The sequence below is a fragment of the Pteronotus mesoamericanus genome, unplaced genomic scaffold, assembly GCF_021234165.1.
Source record: "Pteronotus mesoamericanus isolate MK-2021 breed Mesoamerican mustached bat unplaced genomic scaffold, CSHL_Meso_final contig_68, whole genome shotgun sequence".
In the NCBI taxonomy this organism is placed as follows: Eukaryota; Metazoa; Chordata; class Mammalia; order Chiroptera; family Mormoopidae; genus Pteronotus; species Pteronotus mesoamericanus.
The window spans coordinates 22,800,986-22,827,555 of record NW_026555234.1 but is presented as its reverse complement, the minus strand read 5'-3'; the positions used below and the strand labels follow the sequence as shown (position 1 = coordinate 22,827,555).

Here is a 26,570-nt window from a genome sequence, read left to right as displayed (position 1 = left end):
GAAGAAATTTGCCAACTTGAGCACAATGTTTGTGCTCTGTTCATTTAGTTTTTAGCCTAAGAGTGTGCCGTCAAAACACTTTGCCAGTTGCTGAGGCCAGCCCCTCTGTCCGCCCCCCCCCTTTAGTGGGTTATGTGATTCCGTTTTAACACAGTCATTTGTCACCATTGACATGCCATCTGTCATTCATATCCTGGTTTAAAATTTTAAAATTTATGTGCAGCAAACTTCACTCATTGTGGCACCTCATTGGATTTTTTATTTTGAGTTTTCATTTTTCATTTTTCATTTTTTTTGCCTTGAAAACAAAATGATCAATAACAACTTAGACTAAGGAAGTGGAAAAACTGATTTTTATAATTTTCAGTTTATGAAAATGAAGATAATCCAGAATTTACAGACCAGAGTGGATGTTAGAAATTCCCCCCAACCCCCCAGTTTATAGACAAGAGGAGTCACGTGGGTTGACAGGTTTGATTCTTCCTCAGCCTTTTGACATCGTCCCTCGCACACGGTAATGCGGAACGGGCGGGGCGGGGCTCCTGCTGTGCTTTCGTGCAGTTCTCAGCTGGTGAGGGAGCGTGAGCAGCTTGGCCATCAGCGCCTGCGGCCATTCTGTCCTGCGTGCAGACAGAACGCCAGACTCGCAATGCCCGCCTGAACGATGATTCCTCTCTCAGCGCCCGCAGGTCGTGGGCGAATTTGCCAGGGGGACTGTCCATGCCCGTGTATGCCCCCGGACTTCCTTCCCCAATCTCTCTCGCTATGTAGGCTTCTTCCACCTTCATATAGCCGTAAAGCGGAGGAGCCCTTCCTTCCTCCCCACTGAGCACAGGGGGATGTTGGGGCTAGGAAGTGGGGTCCCACGGTTCAGTTCTGGTTGCCAAGGGCCTAGCTGTGGCCAAAGTGGACTGTGTTCTGCACCCGAGGCCTTCGCCTTTTCTTGGACTTCTGACCGTGGGGCTGCTTGGTTCTACCCAGGGCTTCCTTTGCTCATTCCTCATCTTCCCGGGACTGTTCTTCAGGACTGCTCTCAGATGTCCCTGGGGGTCCCTCATGGGAGCTTCAAACACTGGTAAGGACACCTTGGACTTCTTTGTGTCCCCGCTGCTGTGCGGTCTACTGGATTCCCCTGGTGACCAGACGGGAGGTCCTATGCTTTGCAGAGCTGGCACTGCCTCCCTCTGCTGGCAGAATGTGAGAACTGCACGGCTTCTTGGCCATTTGTTGTGCTTTATCTCAGGACCTGGAGCTCAGAAAATGCTCCCGGTTATTTTTGGAAAGAATAAACAAAAGTCTACCTTTAAAAATGAAAGACGATCATTAGCTATTTTATGGACGTAAAAAGTCAAGTTTCGGTTTTTCCTAACCCATTTTCAGACCCTGGCGGTTTGTCTTTATGGTCTTTCTCATCAGAAACCCCGGGTCCTTACCTGGGAGCTTGTGTCACGGCAGGTGTTACTTGGGATGCCGGTAGAAACGACTGAGCCCCGTTTTGGAGAAAACCCCACGCCCTGAAGCCTGTCACAAAAGCGGTGGGACTGTGAGAAGCAGTATGATCTTTCAGAAGGAGCCCAGCCTTGGCTGCTGAGTTCGAACCCTGGCCCTCCGCTCACAGCAGTGCAATATTGGGAAAATTACTTCACCTTTCCGAGCCGCAGTTTTCTCATCTGTAAAATGACCAGTCTCGCACAGCTTTTAAGGATTAGAAAACTGCACGCAGTTATACTGCCTGCAGTGATCTGCGCAGCACCCCTTCCCCTGACAGAGGGCGCTGCTATGGTCAGCAGCCGGGCTTGGCGTCTGGGTGGTGAAGGTCGCTGTGCATGCAGAGGGGAGAGAGGCCGTCCAAGTCGCTTTCAAGTCCCAGGCTCAGGGAGAGTTGTCCCTCAGGCCCAGCTGTCCTTCTGAGTCTTATAAGTGTTCTAAGGACATTTCTCTCTGTCTCACCTAGTTTGGGTTTTTATCACTTGCACCACCACCCCCATAGCCCATGACCGATGCAATGACTCGGAGAAAAGGAGGTACTTGAGGCAGCACAGGGCCAGGTGGGTAGTGAAGCCATGGCAGCCAGCCCGAGACCCGAGGGTGCCCGGCGCGGCCGCGGACCTGGAGCCCCGGGCCCGGCCGTGCGTGCTCTCTGCTCCGAAGGGCTCGTGCAAACCCTCCCTCCTTCACTGCCCTCCACCATCCCTTGATTGGCCACAGGGCTCGTGAGTATAGCTCCTGTAAGAGCGCAGCTTTGACATTCAGATGTTTTTGGCCACCTATGACCCTGAATTCTTTGTATCTCAATCTTCTAACTGTAGCATGAAGATGATATGTGCCTTTTAGGGTGGTTGTGATGATTATATGAGCTTCGGCGCAGAATGCACTTAAACTCAGGGACAGGTAGGTTCGGCTGCATACGATCGGCTTTCATTCACTGAGCTGCCTCCGCTCTGCCAAGTTCAGACCCTCTTTAGCAAAACAAATGATAGAATGACGGGAGTTTGGCCATTTGAGAGTTGGTGCTTGATATTTCTGCCATGTTCACATCACTTCATGTTCAAAGTTGGACCGAGGGTGGGGAATAAGAGTGTAGGAAGAAACAGGTAGAAAGGGAACTGTCATATCTACTGAGCCTGAGGTTCTCCTGGAGCCAGGTCACACAAGTTAAGTGCGAGAATGACCTCATTGTCCTGATGTTGAAAGGACCCAGATCGCAAGGTAAGGGACAAGTTGTTTGTTAAGGCTGTCATTATCATCTTACGATAAGAATTTAGTATAGTCATCTCAGGGAGTTTAAAAAGAACTTGATTACTTTTTGTCTGCAAGTTAATCTAGCTCAGAAACTTGGATAAAATGCTCTTGGAATTGTAACATTATGGGTTTGCTTATTATGGATGAATACCTTCATGCTGACCAACACAGACACAAAACAAAAACATCCCTCTGAAATAAACCAAGCCTGCCAAATCTGAGGGTTCTGTCTTGCATTAGAAATGCATTTTATTTTATAAAAGTTTATTTGGGGCAAGGAAGGATAAAAGAAGTAGACCACATAAATATTCATTTCAAATGCAGCATGACTAAACATAAATGTGTGTCCTATAATGGTTACATGATAAAATAATGAAAATAAATAACAATGAGAATTTTTAAGTATATTAAAGCGCCTCCAAGATTTTTGCCTTGAGATTATTAATGATGTAGGTAGGAAGAAAATGCATCTAGTTTAGAAGTTTTTGATTATTATTAGAAGCGGTTCAGAGAGCTTTGGTGGTCACAGCAATCAAAATGTAGTTATTCAGTAACGTGTTGAATGCTACTCATAAAAAATGGTCCAATGTGAGATGATTTTCACTGGGTAACAAAAGGACACCCAATGTTAATTATTTACCTCGTGCTGGGTACGTGCTAACCACTTTACACTCTGTATCTCATGTAAGTCTCCTGATAGTCTGGGAGGAGGCATAGCCATCACTTCTGCTTTACAGGTGGCAAAACCGAGGAAAGAAATCTCGAACTACATCATATGAGCTGTTCATGTGGCAAACATATATGGCCCATGGGCCTACCTCATGCTTTGCAGGGTAAGAAATTCATGGTCCCATGATCATTGTAAAAACTCAGCTATCAATACTGATAGTAATGGTCTCAAGATTTTACAGGTAAGTTCTTGACTCTGACTTTTCATTAAAATCTTCCTCAGAACCAGGAAAAAAAAAAACACAAATTCTTTCCCAATTGACAAGTAACTTCACTTTTCCAAAACTGAATCATTTTTATGTCCACCATTTTGAAGTCCCCTCCCCTTACAGCCCTCAGAATTCACTTTATTGTTGTGATTGTTGCATTCCCTGAGATAATGAAGACCAGAGGTTTCTCCTCTTAGATGTTTCACATTTGGATTCAGCCCCTCCTTTTGTCTGATGGCAACGTGGCTGTCTTCACAGAGAGGCTGTATTACGTATTCCTTAAAAGAACCACTTTGTTGGTCGGTCCAGGTTCAGCTGAGATGTTGCTGCTGGCTGGTTGTGTGACTGTAGATGAGGTATTTGGAGCCTCCATTTCCCCATCTGTGAAACGGGGTGATCACAGCATAACTCACAGGGTCACGGGGGACCTGTGTGAGATGAGGCACTATACTCAATGCTTAACAAAGAGTTGTAAAAAGTTTAGAAATTTAAAAACGGCGAAGCTACGTCTGCACTATTAAAAACCAAAAACTATAACTTGGTGACTCCCAGAAATTATTACTGAATAAGATTTCTACAGCAGCAAGTGTATTATTTGGCAAGTTATTTTGATATTGTGGCTTTGCAAGTATTTTTCTTGTTACCGTTTTCTTCCGTGTAAACTTTTATTTTAAATTCTGTAACAGCCCCTAGTCTCCTGGATAATGGCTGATGTCATGGAAATCTTAGAGCCTATGCTCTTAGGGCCTCATAAATGGGTAATTTAAAAACTTTTCATTTCTTTCTAAGCATCAACATTTAAGACAGAGAGCACGTCAGTTAATGAGAAGAGACCTTCAACCCTCTTAGACCTGTGAAATCTTCCTTTTTTATATAAATACCAAGGTTTACATGTCCCATTCTCTGTCAGCTTAGGACTATTTTGGAGAATGGAAAAGGGAGAATATTTTTTTCATCCTGGAAATGCAATTATTTTTGTGGGATTTTTTTTTTAAAGGTTGGTAACTGATGTCAAAAGAAAATTTTACAGTGTTGCTTTTAAAATAGCAAGATCTAAACAAATACTCCAATCAGCCTGTCCACCAGCTGTCTCACTTACATGAATTTGGAATGTGCAGTTTTGATAAGCGACGTAGGTAAAATTCTTGGGCTACCTTCCTGACTCTTGGTCATGTTTCAACCTAGTTTTATATTAACTATTCCAAAAATGCTTAAAAACAGAAAGTGCAGAAGCCTCCTAAAAATCAGGCTCAAAGGGTGAGGTGAGGCTGAAAGATGAGTGGTACTGGGGTGTGCATTTCCGCATCTGCTTGTATTCTAAGCATGTGGCTCACACGCATATGGATGCTGAGTACGTAAAAAATGAGTCCAGCTTTGTCTATTTACAGAGCACTTTTGCAGATAGCACACTTGAATTTCTCAATCAGTGGTTTTCAAGGTAGGTTCCACACCCAGGTGTGTGGAAAGGAAATGTTAAAACTCTTAATAATTTAATTCTTTCGTCTTAATATTGCTCTAAAAAGTATATGGCATACTTACGATGCATGCAGGGGTTACTACAGAGGCAATCCACATTCGGAGCCAGGGGAAAAGCAACTTCTCTGTCCCATGACACAAATACACATCCTCTTGTTCTCTCTCCCCCAGGATTTTAAAGATTGAGTTCAACAGGACTGAAAAATGAGGTCAGCCAAGCTTCCCACTGCTTGGCCTCAAACCTTGGTTTTCTTAAGCTTTCTGTCTCGATTTGGAATTAAGGTCCTCGAGGTAACATGGTCTAATCATAGAGACCAAATCTTCACCGGCTGCTTAAATTCTACTCTCTGCCCACAGACTGCTGCCCCTGCCCCCCACAACCCGCCCCCTCACCCACCACCCCGCGTGCCAAAGCCTCATTGTTCCGATGGAGCAGGGAAGTTTGAGAATGTGGACCATGAATAATAAATGTAATTTCTCTCAAATTTATATAGCCTTGTGCTCCTGCAGGACTGCATGTATGCCTTTCTGACAACATATCACAATCTCATAATTAGTATTCAGAATCTAAGTCACACGATGTTTCTCCAGTGACACTGTGAACAGCTTTTGTTCTCGCACTCAACAAGTGACATTGAGTTCCCCCTTGTGCCACACACCTTCCTGGATCTAGGCAAAGGCACTTGCTCATTATAGTCACTTGAGTTTAAAAAAAAAAATTGCTAGTAAAGGGCTGATAAATAGTAATGGAAGGAAACTTAGGGTGGCGAACACATAATACAGTGTATAGATGATATGTGTGATATTGTTTACACAATATCAAAACCTGTACCCCTGAAACCTGCATAAGTTTATTAATCAATGTCACCTCAATAAATTCAATAAAAACTTTGAAAAAGAAAACAAAAAATTGCTAATAGTCAACTCCAAGCAAATGATGTCAGTGTGCAGGTAAGAATCATCTGTTACCAGCATATTTAATAGGTTTGCCTAAATGGTTGCTTTTCAAAGTAACCGAGGGTGCTCCAAAAGTCAGACTGTTCAGCTATGTCTACCATAACCTGATGCACAGGAGAAACGTACTAAGTTAGTAAATAAAGGAATAACTTTTCTCCTAAATTAACAGGCAGAGCATTTACCATGAAGAACAAAGGTCAGCTTGTCTGTTTAATTATCTCTACTTCTAAAACAGAGGATTTTACAATGAATGAGGTTTAATCTCGAGGGACAAAAATAAACAGAAAGGAAGGACTTCCACATTTTTATCATAAAGACTCATGCAAATAGGAGTCCCCTTGGTGAAGAATAAAGTCCAAGTCCAAGCCAGGAGGCCACGTTGCTGGGCCTGCACACAGGTGACAGAGCTAGGGCAGGCAGGAGAGCTCTGGCCGCGCACTGGCGTTGGGCGCCTCATTCTCCCTGGGGCCCCTCCTGCCTGGAGATACTGATGGAAGAGTTAGGAAGAGCAGAGAGAATCTTACCCTTTTTTTTTTTTAATCCTTACTCAACGATATTTTTAAAATTGATTTTAGAGAGAGGAAGAGTGGGGAGAAACAAAGAGGGGGAGGTGGGGTGAGAGGTGGGAGGCAGGAGAGAAAGAGACAATAATTGGTTGCCTCCCATACACGCCCTGACCAGGGATTGAACCCACAACCTAGGTATGTGTCCTGACCAGGAATCAAACCTACCACCTTTTGGTGTACAGGACAATGCTCCAACCAACTGAGCCACCCGGACCAGGGGAGAGAACATTACCCTTTGGATCAAAGGCAGAGTGAGGTGGAAAGAAGGAAAGGTAAATGGCCAACAACTCCCGAACACAGACAAATAGGCAAGCACAGAGAAACCTCAAAGTCCCCTCATTCTTCTGGGGATCTGGTTTGACAGTTATAACAATTTGCTACTATCTACCTTGAAAACCAGGGAAAAAGATTTACTTCATATTATTGTAATAATTCAACTTTCTCTAGTAAAAAATGAAATATAACTTCTTAGCATGAGAAAACCTGTATGTAATATAGAAAAAAAGCCTTAAGATCAAGATCTGACATGGTAAATACCCACTTCGTACAACTGGCTAAGATCATGAGTTACATGGATGTCCACTCCTAATCACAAGCAGCGCCTTAAACTGAGAATGCATCTGTGCTCTCTGGCCCTCCAGGATGTTACGGGAAGGCTCGCTCCTGCCGGCACACATTTCTGATATGCGGTGGTAGCAGGCTCCAGAAAGAAGACACTACGCAGAGCAGATGCTCAGGCAGCTGCTGGACATCCCAGTGGGTAGAGCTAGGTCTGGAGTTTCTCTTCAACCTCAAGATGTTGACTTTCTTCCGACATTCCTTGGGGGCGTGTGGCCATTGGGATAAAGACAGAAGGGGCCAGGATTACTTAAAAAAACAAAACTTGAAATTCTTGGTCTTCTGTTAACCGTTTGAAGCAGTTATTTGCACAAAAAAGAATCATTAAAACATAGGAGAGTTGTTAGTCACGGTGCAATATTTGCAGCAGTCCTAAAATGTAAAATTAAGTGCACGTGGAAATGCAGAAATATTCCCAGGCACGGGAAAGAGATTTGGCTGCACTAAGGCCTTACCTTACCCCTCTCCTGTCTGAATTTTCTTCTTTATCCTTCTGTTTTAGAGACGTCAGTGGGGAGTTGGGATAGCAGTAGCTGGCCAGTCCTCCTTCCCCTGGGCCAAAGGTTTAAACCCCTTCTGTGTTATTCTAAATATAAATGCAATTTCGACCTCTTGCAAACTGGCTCTTTCTCAGGCTCTTGTGTTTTGAAGACCTGATGTGTAAAGACTACAAGCTGACCACCTTAAAACTCGATGTTAACTTCCTCTTCTCACTAACTAAACCCTGAATTTATTTGGAAAGCTATGCACACAGATAGAAAGATACGTTTTCCTAGCCTTTCTTGCAGCTAGATGTGACCAACCCAGATATTGACCAATGAGGTATATGTAAAAGGGCTGAGTTATACTTCTGGGAGGCTTTTAATGGAGAGGGAGTGAGAACTTCTGGCCCTTCATCCCTTTTCCTATATGGAGAGCAAATGTAACGACTGGGGCCCCAGAAGCCACTATGGACTACAGAGTGATCTTGAGAGGGAAGCCAAGATTATAGAAGGAGCATGTGTCACTCATGCCATGGAATGCTCTACCAGCCTGAAATGCATCCTCCAGACTTTTCTACATAAAAAGCAAGTAAATATCTATTCTTACAAGCCATTTATCACATGCAGCTGGACCTTATCCCAGCAGATATACTTGGGAAATTATTGAAAGAACTGCTCTGAAATATTAAGCATTTGGTGTACCAAGTACAACAGCAAACACATCTACAATGCAATCAACAATGACAACAGTTATCTTTTAAAGCTTCTGAGGAACCTTGTATGTAGAGGTGACTTGTCACCAAACAAACCCAGGGCAATCAATATACATCAGTTAAGCATTTCTTAGGGTAACATCCTTAAAGATGCCGGAAGGCTCAGAAATCATGTTTTATGTTGAATAATTACCAAAATGCCTGAAGACATTATATATACTTCACAGTATTAGTGTTTTTACTTGTGAGGATGGAAAAATTTATTTAAAGGGTAGTTTTAACTAAGAAGACTTATTTTACTGAGTGCCTACTAAGTGACAGGCATTGTGCTAAACACTTGTGTAATCTCGTTTAACCTTTACAAATATACACTGTTATTATTCTTAATTAACAGATGGGCAAATAGAAGGGATAAATTACTTGCCCAAAGTCCCATGGCAAAGCTGGAAAGCAAATCAAGGTCAACCAGATTTCAGATGGGTTATGAAACACCACACTTAAGTGTCTTCCATGTTTATATTTTTCTAGAAAGTCTTGACAATCCTATAACTTCTCCATCGATTCATGTCAGAATGGCTGCTCTTGTTTTATGAATTAGGAGGCTGAACCCCAGAGAGGGCTGGCTTATCCATAAGGCTCAGGGAGTCGTGTTGTCAAGGCTTTGGATCCCAAGGACAGAGAGCCAAAGTCATTCTCAGCAAAGCGACCTGGTCTCCTCCTCACGTGTGGTGTAGAAGCCTGGCTCTTTAAATTAAAACAAACAAACGAACAAAACACCGGAAACACCAAAGGTCACTGACACTCAGCCTGGGAATATTAGAAGCACCACTGAGTTAATACAGGCAGTCACATTATGCTGTTATATTTTAATCAGAATCAGGCATTAAATGGCATAAAACACTCTATCTACCCCTTTGCTGTTCCAAATCTCATAAACTTCAAACCCAAATATGACACAAGCAGTTTCAAGAATTATTTTGACCGGCCTCCCCAATCCCAAAGGAGATTAAAAAGTAATAATGTAAAAAAGTTAAGGTCAAGGTGTCTTAATAGCACAGCTAATGACTAACCATTTGTTTACTCGTGGCTTCTGCTCCACCCTGAATGCTGCTGAGCTTCACTGGCTGTCAAACAACTGGTTAGTTATTAGTTCCCTGGGTGATTGTCCCTGAATGTAGGCCACGCTCTGGCGAGGGGACACAGTAGGCACTTACAGTGGGGTAGCTACCTCTTCCAGGTTGGGTCCAACGTTTGGCTCTCAAAAGCAAGATAAAGAATTGACAAAGCAAATGTTCTGTGAGTCTGTGCTCTCGAGATGAAGTGCTGGGATTTCAGAGCATTCTCAAGAACCTCTGCACCAGATGTGCAGAGCTTTGGGGCGTGGAGCGCAGGTTGTTTAATTTCTAGACCCGGGCACCTTGGCCCACTCTGATTTTTGTTCCAGTGTCCTGAGCAATGGGCCTCCTCCACAGGGATGCTCTCGACCTGGATGAGGCATGGAAACGCAAATCATCCAAACAGATGCTGGCTGTAAACAGTGGGCGAGGCTGCACCGCTCGCTGCAGAGATTCAGCTCGGTGTCTGCGGAGCAATGACATCCCGAGATGATCCTGGGGACAGTAGGTTGTTTGCGTGCGCAAAGTACCTCCCCTAATCTGCCTCATCCAAGTCTTCTCCCGCAGTAGCTGCTTCCAAAGCCGCCAGGGCTTCTGCCACCTCCGCGTCCTCGTCCTCTGTCCCCCCAGCGCGGTCTCCAGCACAGCCAGGGGCACCCTCCCACCTGTCCGTTGGGTGGGCCACAGGCATGGCCTGGGCGGGATCCTCTTCTTTAAAGTAGACGCTCAGGACTTCGGCCGCCACAGCCTCGTTCAGTGAATCCCAGCTTCTCTTCACAGAGAAGGGCATGTTCAAACCCTGCCCCGCCATGTCAGGGCGCATTTCCTCCAGGGGCTCCTCCTCAGGATCGCTCCTGAAAAGATAATCTTTTTCTTCGTGATCCCTGCTGTCTCCAGCTGAGCCCCAACACTGAGGATAATCTGGGGCTGGTAGCTGGAGGACATGGTCTTGTACTTCCACGGGGGGACAATCTCCCTTGGAAGGGACCCTGGAGTCTCCATGTCCAGCGACTCGGGTCTCCTCCAAGGCCTGCAGTGCCCAGTCTGTTTCCCTGGGGTCCCCTCCATCGAGGAAGGGTGAAGTCGGGTGCACGCTGTTGGTGGTACTGGCCCAGGAACCCGTGCCGCCCTGCTGGGGCCCGGGGTCCCCGGGGGGCTGCAGAGCTGCAGCGGGTCCAATGCCATTGACGGCACTGCCAGTCTTCTCGGCACTGTGTCCGTCTCCTCTGTCCCCCTGAGGGGACGGTCCCTGGAGAGGACAGCAGGGCTCCTGCGGACCAGCTGGTCTGCTTCTGCTCGCAGTCCTCCTCAAGCCCTCGCCCTGAAGGTCATTGTTATGCACCTGTACTCCGCTGCTCTGTTTGCCTTTTAGTTTAACAGGGTCCTCTTCATCTAACTTGCAGCTGTTCACTTCGTTGACGTAGCCAGGGGAGGGCGCTTGAACAGGATCAAAGAGATAGCTGAGGTGAGAATAATGAAGATCGGTCAGGTTCATTACTGACTTTAGTCATTAACAACTATTAACTGCTGATTTCCATTATGGACAATTTTTTCTCTTCCTGTTAATTTCTGTGATTAGCTACTCATTGACGCCTGTGTGTCTAAATCAAATAGACAGAGTTCGCATAAAAATCTTCTACCACTGGAACTAGGTCTGAGAGGGGAACTAGTTCCAAAAGGGGGTGGGAAGCTGGTACAGAGCAAAGTGGTTCATGCAATTCGAAATCAAATCAAAAAAGTAAGTAAAAAGAAAGTAAATGTCCAAAAACAGGGAAATAACTAGGTAAGTACTGATGGCACATCCCCTAAATGGAATATTATACAATCATCAAAATGATAAAGTCTAAACTGGCATGAAAGATATTTATAAAATGTTTTTATGGTAAAGTCTATCATCACATTATGATTACAGTCGAGTAAAACCTATGTATTGTACATGTGTGCCTATACATGGGTAAAAATACTTGTATGTGTATACAGTATGAAATAGAACTATAATAATAAAAATAAATTTATTTGTTAGGGAAGCAAAAAAATAAATGTATTTGTTAGGGAAGCAAAGCCATCAGTTATTTATTCCCTTTACTCCACAGAGAATCGTTTCTGTTAGCCGCCTTCTGGAAGACGTGATGAGCGCATGTGTGATGGAGGTGGTTTATTCCCAGCGACGCCGCGCCAGGCACCCCCTAAAACCCAAGATTTTCTCTGCACCAAAACTCTCTGGAGAAATGTAAATTCAGCCTAAACCAAATTCAGACTCAGAGAAGGACGCGGTTCCCAACCTCTCTGAGAAGGAAGCAAAACAAACACAGACCAAGTTTAAAAATCTAGTCCACACGTCCTCTTCAATGATATCAAAGCAGTTCCAAATTCTTAATTTCTTGGCCATGCCAGTCCTACCCAAGCTAGAGAAATATCTCCACAGGAATCATGAGTTCTTCCATTCGAGATAAGGTTTTTTTTTTTTCAACTTTACCTGTGTATCATTTTACAGCATCTGCACCCCATCTGGATTTTCTTTTTGTTACCATCTGGAGAAAGAAAACATAAAAAAGGAGAAAACACAGTGAACGGCATTTTAATATAAATCCAGTTTGCTTTTCCTCACAAGTTAGCGGAGTCCCAGTTTTTCGGCAGAAAGATGGCATGTGAGTCAGGGAGGCACTGGAATGCCTTTCTGTACTGAAAATCGCCGATTCAGGGTTCTCAGACATTTATTGGTCCTTGTCCCTGTGCCAGACCCTCTCCCCAACACTGGGAGTTTTGTATGTCTTCTCCATTTTGCAAATGAGGAAACAGAGGATGAAGAGCGCTCGGGAGAGAAAGGTAGGGCTGAAAGGGATCTGTGTGTTTTCTCTTCCACCACCTTCTTTGCGGGGCCCAGGAGCGGAGGTGAAAGAGAGAGGAGAGGTGTCCTTGCCAGAGGATTAGTCACTCCACCATTCAAGGACATCAGGATAAGGCAGCTGATCTGCGTGTTCCACATTAGAGACCCAAAGAGGTGACAGCCAGAGCCCTGTCAAAGCTTCACCTGGACTAAACTGCTCCTGCTGTCCCTTTCCCGTCCCTGGGACGCCTCTGGCTGTAATTCCTGGACTCCACTCTCTTGCAGTTCAAGGACGTGGCCCTGGGCTCCCAGATGGTAGACGGACTCAGGTCTGTGCCTCTTTCATTTCTCGACAGCCCACTGTCACCTGCCCTTTCCCAAGGTCACATCCCACCCACCCCCCCGCACTGAAAATTGGCCTCTGAGGAAAATCCTCTCCATATAAAATCAACCATGTTGTTCTGGTTTTCCCTTTGAAATCCTCAAAGTGAGTGCATAAAAATCTTTAAGTTATTCTCCATTTCTAATATCTATGACCTCCAAGAAGACAAGCTAATAACAGAACTGAAAGCCCCAGTCCCTCTGGCTCTGTAACACACGGGCACTTGGGAGGCAGAGAGATCATTCACAGTTGGCTGGGTTCCTGCCTGCCCCGCTCTCTCTCTTCCTCCTTCCTCGGTCATGGATGAATTTCCCAGGATGCTGCTTCATAAGCCTTTACCACCCGAGAAAATGCCTGGTGTTTCCTAAGAAGTATAGGCCGGTTGGTTGGTTATAGGAGACTAGGTTTACATGGATAAATCAAATCCACAAATCACCTCCTATGCAGGGCAGATAAAAGCGCACCCCCAAAAGATAGCCACATCCTAATCTCTGCAATTTGTGAATGCTACCTCATATGACCGAAAGCAAACAAAACAAAAAGAATCTTCACGGATGTGGTTGCAGATTTGAGATGGGGCGACGTGCCTGGATTATCTAGCTCAGACCCCAGCTCTGCCCCTTCCTGGCTCTATGACTTTGGGCCTCAGCCATTTCACCTTTAAATGGGGATAATGATATACCTATACGTGATGTTGCCGGGGATGATATGCGTGAAAATGCATATACTTATTACTTAGTTTTGTTTGATACAGCATGCTTGAAAAAAGATTGTGGCCTTGCACTTAAAAATGATGTAGTCTACTTGCATGACAAACACATACAAACAAGAGCAGCAATAATGCGATACCAAGTGATACTTGTTTTGGCATATGGTCTAAATGGTATATTTCTACCAACTGTGGCACCAATTGAAAGACACAAACCCAAGTGTGACAGAAGACCTGCAGATTGGCGTCACTGGGGGCTTAGCCAGCAATGTGTGTGTACAACTTTTTCCTTCTTCAAAGTACCCTCAATTAAACTGCCCCATTTCCAAAGCCCAGGACTGTGTTTCCAGCCTCTGCTCCCCATTTATGTCCATTTTCTGCTAATACTTCATTCATCAGCTGGATAAGTAGATAAAGAGTATCACGTGTGCCTCCTTCCCCCATTAACCCGCTCTCCCCTCCGCACCTTGCTCTAAAACCCTGCCGCCTTCCATGCTGGCAGCGCCTTTGTTTACCTAGGACTGTACAGAAAAACAACACAAAACGATCAGCCAGGAAGACAGGGGACCAAAAATGGAAAAAAAAGAAAAAAAAAAGAAAAAGCTTTTAAGTGTTTGAGAGAGGGAGGGCTGTGGGTGATAATAATGTAATTGAAGCAATTGAAAAATATCAGGTAGGTCAACTTTAGGATGGTGAGTTCAAGAGAGCAGAGGGAAAGTTTTCTTCTGAAAGAAAGGAAGAGAGGCATATCTGGAGTGACACCTCGTGTTGTCAGCGCAGAGGCTACGTCGACCTTGGGGAAGCCTGGCCAGGCTGGATCTGTCCCCACCATTTGCTGCTGTGGCCACAGAAGCAACATGCACCGAGATACAATGACTGCTGAGATTTAATAGCCACCACTTCCTGTTTCTTACAGAATTTACATGTCACCTGTGGCTTTTAGGGTTCCCTCCCACTGCCCCAGGTAAACCACAGGATCTTTATTTTTCTTCAAGGCCATGTAATTGTAAAGGATGGTTTGATGGTTATCCCCTTTCAGGATCAAGTTTCCAGTCTGGCCCCCCCCCCCCCCCCCCGGCCCCTGCACTCTCCCCTCCCCCCACCCCCACCCCCGCCTCCCTTTAGGGCACACCACCCGGGTTTCCCACAGAGGTGGTCCCCTACGGAGCACAATGCTTTGCACCTCTCCCAGGCCCGGTGGTCACAGCCCCCGCCTGGGGAGAGGCTCCGCCCTCTCTCACCTCACCTGGTGTTTTCCTTCCCCAGCGACATCCCTTCTCTCTGTGAGACCAGCTCTGGTGTCCGAGGTCGTGCGACCACTGATGAAAAGGGCGGGGGCTCGTGTATTACAGCCAACTCCTGCCTGCCCATATCAGTAATTATTCTTCCTTATTTGATGATTCCTAATATCCAATTCAATTTCTTTCTTTCCCTATGTCACTCCCTCATCTATGTCCTGCTTTTAGGGAGGCATTCTCCCATCGCTGGGTGCAAAAAGGAAATACTCCTTGTCCAGCATGATACATGGACTTGGGCAGAATGTATGTTCTTTGGAAGTAAGACTGAGCGTAAGATGGGCTGTCTGCTTTCTCTGTCCCGCTCCCTTTGACGACAGCTAGTTTAAAGGTGAGAAATCGGTTGTCAGGTGCCCTTTATTAGTGAGCAGAGTCAAAATTTGCTTTCTGTTTGGAGTGTAAAAAAGCAACAGAGAAGCAAAGGGCAAATATTCTTCACAACCATCATCGCGTTTACACAGGGGAAAAGCAAATACCATTAGGGTGGGGTGTCCATCATCGCTGGCGCCTGCCCGCTGCCTGGGGTTTCGTGTTGGGGGTTGGCTCTGCCTTGGGTTTGGTGTTGAAATTAAATAGTCACGTGTTTGAGGATGGACACACCAATGTCCCATCAGTTACCAGCCAAGTCTCCTTGCTGGAAAAATCCTGTTTCCTAAGGCGGAGACGGGTGGAGATGGGAAGAAGGGACAAGACTGGGGAGAGCCAGGAGTTTGCCAACCAGGTGGAGAAATTGACTGAATATTCATCAGGAAGTGAAGGGAATATAGGAAAAGGCTTCACCCAGTGAGAAAGGGCTGCCTTTGTAGATTAGGTAACAGTATTAAATCAATGTTCATTTTTTAATTAATCATTGTTCTGGGGGCTATACAGAAAATGCCCTTGCTTTTAGGAAATGTACAGTGAGGTAATTAGGAGCAAAGAGCATAGAATCTGTAGCTTATTAAAATAATCCAGGAAAAAAATTGTGTGTGAGTGTGTGTGCATGTGTGTTTAGGGAAAGGGAATAAAGCCAATGCGCTAAATGTTAACATTTGGGGACTCTCGGTAGAGAGTATATGGGGATTCTTTGTCTTTAAAATTAGTCATTTTATTATAAAAATTTACATAAAATTAACCATAAATACAGCAGTTAAAAATAAAAAAAGAGAACTAAGACAGTAAACACTTCAAATGAAAAAGTAGAAACAAAAACCTGATTGCTTGAAATTATTCATATTTTAGCTAAATGCTTTCTTTCTTAGACTTATAATAGTTGTTTCTATTATACTAATTAGGCTATAAAATACAAAAATATTATTTTCAAAAGACAGATTCTCAAACGCCAGGTATATGGGGAATCTTGGTGTTTTTCTTGCACCTTTTCTGTAAGTCTGAAATAAAGTCAAAATTAAAAATTAAAAGAAAAAAGAAGTGTGCAGGAACTGATCAAAATCCCACCAAGCTTTCTGCATTTAACCGCCGTCCTGAGCGTTTATGGAGGCCTCTGTCCACAGGCAGCCCCAGGACGCGCGCGCTCTGAGGGCACAGGCGTGGTTTCTGTCCTTGTCCTCAGGCTGCCCGCTGCCCCGTCTTAAAGAGGGTCCTGCAGCCCCAGGCTGTGGTGGTCCTCAGCCGCCAGCCTGCCCCGTAAACACAAGCTCCTCACAGGCCAGGCCTAACCCAGCCCCAGGGCCAGCTCAGGCAGAGCACCTCCCACTGTTATTCAAACAAAGGAATGACTGCTAAGTGACAGGTGCCAATGAAGTGAGGGACAGATGCACAGGAGGTTTTAGAAGTTATTATTCCCATAGAGGCTCTACCCCTTTCCATGATCAAATCATTCACTACCCTGCGTCCGGAAGGAAGAGCCAAGCACAAGCGCTGGGTGGGACGGGAGGGACCTGGGCCCCTCCTTCCCCACTTGGGAAACAGCAAAACCTCCCGTGTGCAACTCCAAGGTAAAGGATGTTCTGCTTCAGGGGTTCTAGTCAACGAGCTTTGAAAGCAGCTGCCAGGAAGTGGTTTGAGTTCATCAAAAGCTGAAGTGCTTGGAAGAGATACAGAATAAAGTTAAACGTTTAAAATTACAGCTCCATTTTGAAAAACCAACTTGCCAATGTTTACAGAAAACAACAGGGATTTCATGTAACCTGGTCAAAAGGTGAGGCCGATCAATATTTAGTTGAGTTGCTTCTGGGCACTGAGCTCTTGGACTCAAGCGGAGTGAATGAAAATAACCACCAGGGGCTTTACCAAGGACATTAAAGACTGCCCTCGGGCTTCACAGACAGCACCGCACCTGCCGCTGAGGAAGGACCAGGGGATAGACCTGTGACCGCCCAATCTGTTTCCTCCGCAGAGCCACTCCTTCCTTTCTGGGCCTGCGCTGGGAACCCCCTGGGACATTCTTTGGGTGTGTCTCCTTTTCCCCTCAAGAGGCTGAGCTTCAATGATTGTGGAAAAACCAAAGACGCTATGAAGGCCTTTCTGATCAGCACCACCAGACAGCCTGCTTTATGCCTCCTCAGTAGTTGGAGGCGCTATGAGATAGGTGTTAGCATCCCCAGAACCGGGTTTCAGGAGATATTTGTGTGCAGAGCGGGGTGTTTCTAAGTACCCCCTAAAAAAGGGTTCCCTGGTCCAAAAGCTTTGGGAACAGCAGAGTGAAGATGGGCACATTCGTAGTTATGAAAGGAACTGTTTTACTTTGTTTAAAACCACTAGTCCTCCAAATTATTTGACCTCAGAACTTTTTTTTTTTTTTTTGCATAAAAGACAATTAACAACCAACCAAACTTGTATTTTATGTAATATGTTGGGGAAAACAACTGCAGAAATGAGAGTCCTAATCACTGGAGGGAGTTTTGTGCCCTGAATTAATAATATTATGTGGTGCTTGGTGAGCACAACCAGGCAAAGCCTGTGCCCAGTGTAAGCGGGTAGCAATGGCTCTGTCACCCATGCCTGAGATATGGGAGAGCTATCGAGTCTCTCGTTCCTCAGTTTCTGCAAAATGAGGCCAGATTGCTAGAGTGTGCAGTTCCCTCACTGACTCCTGAGACCTTCCTGGCCAGGAAGGCACAAGTATGACCCTTTTATAGGCGGGGAACCCCACTCAATGGTTCGTCAACTACACCATCACGATGCTGTTGAGGTGTGTTTGGGCCCTAAGTCCACACTCCCCCCAACCCATGATCCGTTTCCTGCCTTTAGGGTCTAAGCACTCTGTCTCCCTCCCTGCAGCCTGCAGGTCTCAGGTAGAGGTGTGCCTGCCCGTTCGCCAGAAGAACGGCTGCCCAGCACCCTGGAGCATTGAGATGGGGCGAGACTGGGCATCACAGTGCCATTGGGAGGGATGAGGACTCAGATCAGGGGGACCTGGTGAGGGGGAGGAGTGTCTGCGGGACCCCCTCCTCCCCTGGAATGGGCTGGGGAGGTGCAGGCTCCAGGGTGGCGGGTGACCTTTGGCTTCCTTGTATATTTTAATAGGAAACCATGTCAGAAGTATGTTTTTAGAGCAAAAAGAATCGATCTCTGAGGATGACATGTCCGGGTAGAGATCAGCGTTTCTCAGTGAAAGGTTGCCCTGGGCCCCACTCAGATGGTGCTATTTGAAGTGCTGTCTCACTGGCCCTTCCCGGAAAGGGCGCTGCTGGGCGGGGGCGGGGGCGGGGGGGACCGACTGCAGGGGCGCGTGGCGCTCCCACTGCATCAGCTCTGGGGAGCAAGCCAGGTCCTGTCCTGTGACTTTACTGCTGCTAGGCTCACAGGGTCCTTGAGGTCTGTGTAGAATGGGGAAACAAGACCTTTCTTACAACAGTGATAACGCCACTCCTTTCTTCCTGGGGTCCTTATACTAGTATATCCCAATCCTGTTGATGCATCTTAAAAACACTTCATATGGCCCTTTCCCATTTTCTGGCCAGATGCCCCTACCTTTTTTTTTCTTTTCTGATATAGTGCTTAGTCTGTGGTTCTTAAGACAGATGTTTCATGAACATCCTAGTCACAGTTGTTATGTAGTATTTTCACTGACTCCACATCTTCCCAGTGAACGCCCCTGGTATGTACCAGGCACAGGGCTAGGTTCTGGAGATACAATGAATGGCATCCTGGCTGCTTCCCAAGAGAGTTATAGAGAGAAAGAGAGTGAGAGAGAGAGAGAGAGTGTGTGTGTGTGTGTGTGTGTGTGTGTGTGTGTGTGTAGGGGGGTAATTGTGTGGGGTGGGATGGGATTTATATAAACATTTGGGAAGATTCATTACAACACCTCAGCAATTCAGCAGAGCGGTTAAATGAACAACTTAGAGCTGGGGGTTGGTTCCAATCCTACCTCCACCGCTTGTTAGCTTTGTGACCTCCGGGCAATTTCTTAGCCTCTGTGACCATCAGTTGTCTAACCTGCAAAATGGGACCAGTAACAGTTCCTGTTCATCAGGATCACTTTGAAAATTGACATAAAAGTATGTAAGTCATTTACTATAATGTATGGCATATTGTCAGTACTTATTAATAATTATTATAAGTAGTTAACATTTGAGGGTTTACTGTTTATCAAGTACTGTTTTAAGGACGCCAATGTATTCATTCATTTCAACTTCACAATAACCCTTTTAGGTGTAAACCAGTATTTTATAGATAAGTAAATGGATATAAATGTTACAGGGTGGTACAGTTTGGTTATTATTAGCACTGATGCTATTGTCTTCCTTATTAATATTTCCTGATTATATACTATGTGGTTATATATTATATAATATTTATATAGTTACAGACATTACATAATATATATTGTATTAATATAATCTGTCTTCATAAGTGCTGTTGTTTTCTGAGTCCATTGGGTTATACAATAAACAGCAGCTTGCAATTCAGTAGCTTTTGCAAAAGGGAACTGGATTCTCTTAATTTGGATGCTGACAGAATTTCATAGGTGCAGTTTTACCTATTCACCACCAGATAGCAGTATAGAGTAGTTAAACTAATTTCAAGAGAGGGACTTGTGGGGAGGTCTCAGAAACAGGAGACTTAGGGCACAAATAATGTAGATGTTTTGCCATGTAGCAAAGTTAGAGAGTGAGTTATGTGGTAAATATTTCAGACAAGTAGTGTCACCTTTACATCCTGGTGGCCATGGCACCACCACAGGCAGGGCCTTCTCCAACTCTAGCTGGGCATGAGGCTTATTCAATAGTCTGGCCAGACCACTGAATTCTATAATGGCCACTTTTGACACAATGACTGATCTTCAAACTCCCCAATGGGAGCGCCTGGGTTTCTCTCTCCCACTTGGATGTCTGGACAATAATTCTGTGGAAGAGGATGGGGGAGGAAGGACCTGTGGAGTGCACAAGGGTCTACCCATGGGTCCCTCACCCCAGGCTACCCATGGGCTACTCGTGGCCTGAGCTGGTCTTGGGGCTCCATCTTCCGGATGAGGTGTGTGGCCATGAATTAGGAGGTAAATATAAGCTACAAAATAAATATGGCCCAATTGGAAGGATTTGGGTGGAAGAAGCTCATTGTTTTTATTTAAAATAAATTCACAATGTTGTGTTTGAAAAGGCTAAATTTGCATGAATTATTAGAATTAAAGAGAGCATACATAGATTGTCAAGGTCTGTTAGTAGCTGGTGGTCAGCCCTCGAGGTGCCTCACTAGTCCCCTCATATCCTCCTGTACTCTTGGTGGGAAGTGTTTTAGGGGAAAAGTTGGAAAAACTCTGCCCCTAGTCTCTGGATGGAATTCTAGGGAGTAAGCTCCTGTCTGGAGCAGTTGAGATGCAACACTCATTGGTGAATAAAGACTGGGTGTGCGTGGGGCAAGGTGGGGATCCCGCTGCACTCACAGAGGAGGAGAGAGCACAGGGTCTGTGAGGAGTCTGCCTGGGTTGGAACGGGGCCCGATAACCTGTGTTCCTTACAAGCTCCTGGGTAGTGTGGGTGCCGCTGTCTGGGGACCGCACTTTTACTGCTGTAAAGAAATTGGGGCAGTCCAGGCCTCTCTGCTTGGCTGTGTTGCTGGTTGGGCTTTGACTTACAGGTGGTACAGGGGGGACTAACATCCTAAGGCTTAGGGAGTTCCTGGCACACAGTGAGGTAGCTACCATCACTCTGGCCCCTTCTGGTGACAAAAGATATGGCCTAAACCAAGCTGGCCAACACGACCATTTGGTTAGAACATAATTCTGGTCAGAAACCAACAACTGTAGTCACTGTTGCCAATCCCATCCCCAGTGAGCACAATCCCTCCCATTGATCTGTCAATGGCAACCAAAGCTCAACTACAAGAGGAGGGTGTACTCAGCCCACACGTAGGTGCACCTGGAGTACCCAGCTTGGGTGATAGGGGAGGCTGTGCCATTGGACCCTACAGGACACCTGCTACAGTAGGCCGCACTACCAAGACATGGAGTCAAAGCACCTCTACCTAATACATAGAAACAAACACAGGGAGGCTGGCAAAATGAGGAGACAAAGAAACATGTCCCAAGATCAAAACTCCAGAAAAGGGGCAAAATGAAATGGAGATAAGCAATCTATCAGATGCCGAGTTCAAAACACTGGTTATAAGGATGCTCAAGGAACCTAGTGAGGACCTCAGCAGCATAAAAAAAAAAAAAAAACAACAAAAAAACAAACAAAAAAAAACCCCAGCCAGAAACGAAGGATACACTAATTGAAATAAAGAACAATTTATTTCTTTATTTCAGGGAAACAACAGTAGAGTGGTTGAAGCTGGGAATCAAGTCAGTGATTTGGAACATAAAGAAGCCAAAAACAACCATGCCAAAAAAACAAGAAAAAAGAATCCAGAGAAACGAGGACAGTATAAACAGCCTCTGGGACAACTTTAAGAGGTCCAAGACTCACCTCATAGGGGTGTCAGAAGGAGAAGAGAAAGAGCAAGAAATTGGAAATCTATCTGGAAAAAAAAAATAGTGAAAGAAAATTTCCCTTATTTGGTGAAGGAAATAGAAATTCAAGTCCAGGAAGCACAGACAGTCCCAGTTTTGATGGATGCAATGAGCCCCACCCCAAGACACATCATTATTAAAATTCTAAAGGTTAAAGTTAAAGAGAGATTCTTAAAAGCAGCAAGAGAAAAGCAGTTACTGGAAGGTTGCCAGAGGGAAGGGTGTGTGGGAAAACGGGTAAAGAGGTGAGGGGGTTATGAAGTACAAATACATGGTTATGGAATAGCCATGGGGATGTAAAGTACAGTATAGGAAGTAGAGCAGCCAAAGAACTTATAGGCATGACCGAAAGACAGAAACAATGGTGGGGGAATTGCCTGAGGGAGTGGGCGGTGCTGGGTGGAGGAGGGCAAAAGGGGAAAAATCAGGACAACTGTAATAGCATAATCAATAAAATATAATTCAAAAATAAAAATTGTGTCTGTATTTTAGACTTTGCCTTCAAACATTTGTGATTTATGTTCAGTCTTTTATTCTTCTCTGTTGGGGTTGCAACAGGGAAAAGTTAAAATAAACCAAGTGTCGAATAATACCGAATTAATTCGAACCACCCCACTGGTTCATGGCTGGAGGAAGAGGTGGAACAAACCGCCACTGAGGGTGCACTGCCTGTCTGTGCTTAGCTCCGTCCCTGCCTTCCCTCACTCGCCCAGTGTGGCGGGCACCACAAGGCCAAGGGGCTGTTGCCCTCTGGACCTGGACAGGTCGCACCAAGGGAAGGTGCTGGTGGGAGGCTAGACGGGGAGGATGGGAGGTACCAGGGGTCCCCACTCCCCCCGCCCTTTTGCTCTCTTTCTTTGGAAAGTATCCTGTTCATCACAGCAATGGCTGCATCTTCACTACCACCTGGACATCCGACAGCCCCGCCCTCCGTGGTGGCAATGAGAACCACAGCACCTCTCCTTGGCTCCAACTACTGCCCCAGCATCTGGGTCTTTGTCTCACCCCAGGGTGGTAATATCTTTTTGGCTTGACCGTCTTTGTGTTTCCTCACCAGCTCTTCCAATACCTGCGTAACCCAATCACTATATAACTCCCCTCTGTATGAAAGGAGGGGTTCCTCTTCCTGGTTAGTCTTTCTGGCTAAGTTACCAAATCACACACAACAGCAGCATTGAACTCTGCAAAAACTGGCGCTAACATACACATTGCTACTTGCTGTGTGCGTGACATAGAGCAGGTCACGGGGGATGTCAATGATGGTCAGGGAAAGAACTTTAGCCTCACCATCACCTCCCTCCAGTTCTCTTCCCTTTCCCATAAAAAATGAGCCTGTTTGCTGTGCAGTGTATCTTCTGGATAAGTCTAGGTTCCTTCCCACGCTTCTGAACCCCTCCTAGGTGGAAAAGATAGTAGCATTGAATTGTGCAGGGTTCCTATGAGGATCACATGATTTAAACGTGATAGGCCTGGCAAAGTGTGTCTGGTAAGTAGCAGGTTCTAAATAAATGATGGCTGCTCTCATGTTCATGGTCATCGTCTATAAGAACATAACCACTGGGTGCCAGTCACTTTTAGGCACTGAATAAAAATGGGTAACGTTCTGATCAAACTCTCCCAGGAACCCCATGGGAATCAGGGCAGGTCTCTCATTTGCAGCTTGTGTCTAACTGGGGCAAGCCCTCTTATCTGGAAGTTGGAAAAAATCTGGAAGGAACGTGAAGCATTTAGGAAAACTTAAATCCTGGAAATAAGGAAGTTTTGGAGGAGATGATGTGGAGAAAAGTTTATAGAATACAGCCTTATAAAGCTACAGATAATGATAGCTTTACAATCAGGCACAGCTCATAGTTAGATTCTTGGAATGAACTAGCATTGGGTAATCTCTGTAATCCTAGAGTGCCCAGACAACAAAGGATCTTAGACAACATCACACCCAATCACCTCATTTTATAAAAGTAGACTCAATACTGGAAGTATAAAACAGAGGACAAGAAAAAAGATTGTTCCATACTTGTAGATGACCCTCTGGGTGTGGAATTGGGATCCCAGAGTTTCCTTGAATTACAGTAAAAAATAGTTTTTGTGTGTGTGCTTTTTTTTTTTTTTTACTGGAAAATACTGGGTAAGGATCTCTGAGTAGCTGTTGGAGGCGACAGTCTGCTAGTCTTGCCTCCAACCGAACACAAAGAGGCAGAAAATCTCTCCTGTCCATTGAAGGACCCATCATTCATTCATGCAAACAAATATTCCTTGAGCATCTATTATGTGCCAAGTGCAGAACTTGATTCCAGGGACCTGGAAGGAGTTTACAGTACAGCAAGGGAGAGAGACATGGAAAGAGATGACAAATATGGTGTTACCCGAAGTTGTCATATAAAATGTTCCATAAGGTGAGGATCGCCTGAGTCACCCTGGGAGGTTAGAAAGGCTTGTGGGCGAACATGAGCAGACGGTGGTGCTGGTGGAGTTCCAGGGCACATCCCAGGGGAAGGCGAGGCCCACTCAGGAACGCAGGGACGCTGCAGGGCAGCGGGGACACTCGTACCCCCAACACGGTTTCCCTTAGACCCACCCTTGTTGGGTGCCCTGCCATCCCCCTGAGACCTCTTTCCTACCTTGGCTTTCGCAATCGGCTTCTGCCCCCTGCACCGACCCCTGCCTTCTGCTACGTTTCCCACACAGAAGTCACGTGACCTTTTCAGGACACAGATCTGAACCGTATCACTTCCCTGGCCTAAAACTTTTCAAAGGTGTGCAATGCCCTCAGAATATTTAATAACATATAATAATGAAGATGATAAAAATATCAAGCTTACATAGAGCTTCCTATATACCAAGTGTTAATCCACACACTTCATGTGAACAATGAATTGATCCTCATTGTTTCTGGGTTCTGTATTTGTGAATTCACCCACTCACTCAAATTTATTTGTAACCCAAATCAATACCTGGGGTGCTTTTGAGATTATTCATGGACTTGCAAAAAGTGGCAAAAAAGATTTGAGTCATCTAACATCTATGCTTCTGGCTGAGCTCAAAGGCGGCAATTTTCTGCCTCCTTGTTCCAGCTCTCATACTGTAAGCAAGTGGCTTTTCTGGGATTTATTTAGTGTCATATATTTTTTACACATTTATGCTTTTTGTTTGTAATTTTGCTGTTTAAAATGGCCCCCAAGCATAGTGCTCAAGTGCTGTCTCATGTTCTCAAGGACTACAAGGTGCTTTGCCGAGACAGTTCGTTTAGGAGTGAGTTCCATGCTGTTAGCCTTGAGTTCAGTGTTGATATATCAACAATACATATATTAAGTAGGGTGCCTTTAAGCAGAAACACACACAAAACAAGGTTATGTGCTAAGCGACTGATGACAATGTGGTGACCAAAGGCTTGCAGGGTCCCAGCTACGCTGCTCCCCTGGGGGCGATGGTTGGGCAGTCGCCAGCTCATGGTTGGAAGTGCCTGCATAGAGTACACTACAGCGACTAATGGGGACCAACACAAACAACTCTTAAAACTAGTAAGAACCTTATAAGGTAAAGGACAAAGTCTTTTCTGTAACATATACAACCCTCTGGTGTATCATCTCTCCTTTTCTTCCCTGGCCATGCTAACCTTCTTGCAAACCTTTGAACTTAGGTGTCTCTTAAGTTCTTTTGAACAGATGTTTCTTTCTTGGTCCAAAGGCCTTGTCATAGGCTCTTTCCTTTGCCTTCGCCAATGACCTCCAGCCAGTTCAGACCTCGGTCATTCCACACCCATCTCACCTTTCACCTTGCCTTCTCAGCACGACTTGAGTACTTTTACTTCATTAATTGTTGCTCTGTCTTGCCTTTTCAGCTTTGGGAGCCTGGGAGTCTCCTGGTTACTGCCCTTCCCCAAGTGTCTGCTCTAAGTAGGTGGAGATGGGGAAAGTGCGCTCAGGGAAGGAGGAGGGACGCAAGGCGTCGTATCAGGACGAGAGGAGGGAGTTGGAAATGAGGCAGTCTGCCACTCAAGTGCCAAATGCCTCAGGGGAGAGGAAAGGAAAGGGAAGGCCATGTTGATTTTAGTAACAAGGGGGTTAATGGTAAGAAGGGAGGGAAAGTTACAGAATGAGCACTGTGGGGGGTGGGGTGCAGTAGGTTGGGGAACGACTAGGACATATGAGAAGGGGTGTGGGGTCTCTCACTGAGTGTGGCTGGGATGGGGACAGAGAAGGGAGTAGTTATATTATAGGAGGATACAGGACTGTAGGATGGTTTTGGAGAGAGAGTAAATATATTTTATATGCTGAGGAGAAAACAGATAATTGAAGGAAAATGAGGATAACAGAGAGAGTGGGGGGAAATATGGGCAATCAAGTCAAGATCACCTGTAAAGGTTAATTCCTTGCCCTGGTTCTTATTTTTCAACCATGACAATATATTTTTGAAAACTTTTTGATCTAGAATGAGAGGTTCAAATGGCCTGTTGTGCCTATGATGCATATAATACAACTTGTTACTACAGAGAAAAAGATCACCATGAAAGTACGCTTTCAAAAGAAGTGGGGATCCTCACTTCTTCCTTGGAGCCTAGAGGGAAAGCGGTGAGGGCAAGTGGAGAGACAGTTCTCGATGCCCAGGCAGTAAGGCTTGAGTTTCTTATTGATATGTGAGGCGAGGTTGTCTGTCTTAGCAGCTGAGTCAAAGCTCAGAGTGTCAAAGGTTTGGAGTGACGTGTGGTGGAGAAGAGTAACCATGGAAAGACGGCTGGGCAGTGCCGAGGGCCGGCTGAAGTCAGCAACCAAAAACTTCAGTGATGGCAATGTGTGCAGTTCTTGCAACGTCTTCCCCTCCCAGCGATGCCCAGCGACCTCCGGTAAGTGTCCCAGCG

The 26,570-nt window shown here is 45.4% G+C and overlaps 1 protein-coding gene across 8 annotated transcripts in view; it reads right to left on the bottom strand.

Moving 5' to 3' along the window:
- Positions 1–5,573: 5,573 nt before the first annotated feature.
- The window catches only part of CUNH4orf19 (chromosome unknown C4orf19 homolog), an 83,470-nt gene continuing 62,473 nt past the window's right edge, over positions 5,574–26,570 (bottom strand). For 6 of the 8 annotated variants that reach the window (XM_054582026.1, XM_054582029.1, XM_054582030.1 and 3 more), the window contains 2 exons: positions 12,084–12,138; positions 5,574–11,067 (listed from right to left, as the gene is read on the bottom strand). In XM_054582026.1, coding sequence (XP_054438001.1) covers positions 10,143–11,067; positions 12,084–12,115 — 957 coding nt within the window. In that variant the 5' untranslated portion in view covers positions 12,116–12,138 and the 3' untranslated portion in view covers positions 5,574–10,142. Of the gene's footprint in view, positions 11,068–12,083; positions 12,139–14,766; positions 15,892–26,570 lie in introns of those variants that run through there. The other 2 variants (XM_054582032.1, XM_054582033.1) reach the window with 2 other exon arrangements.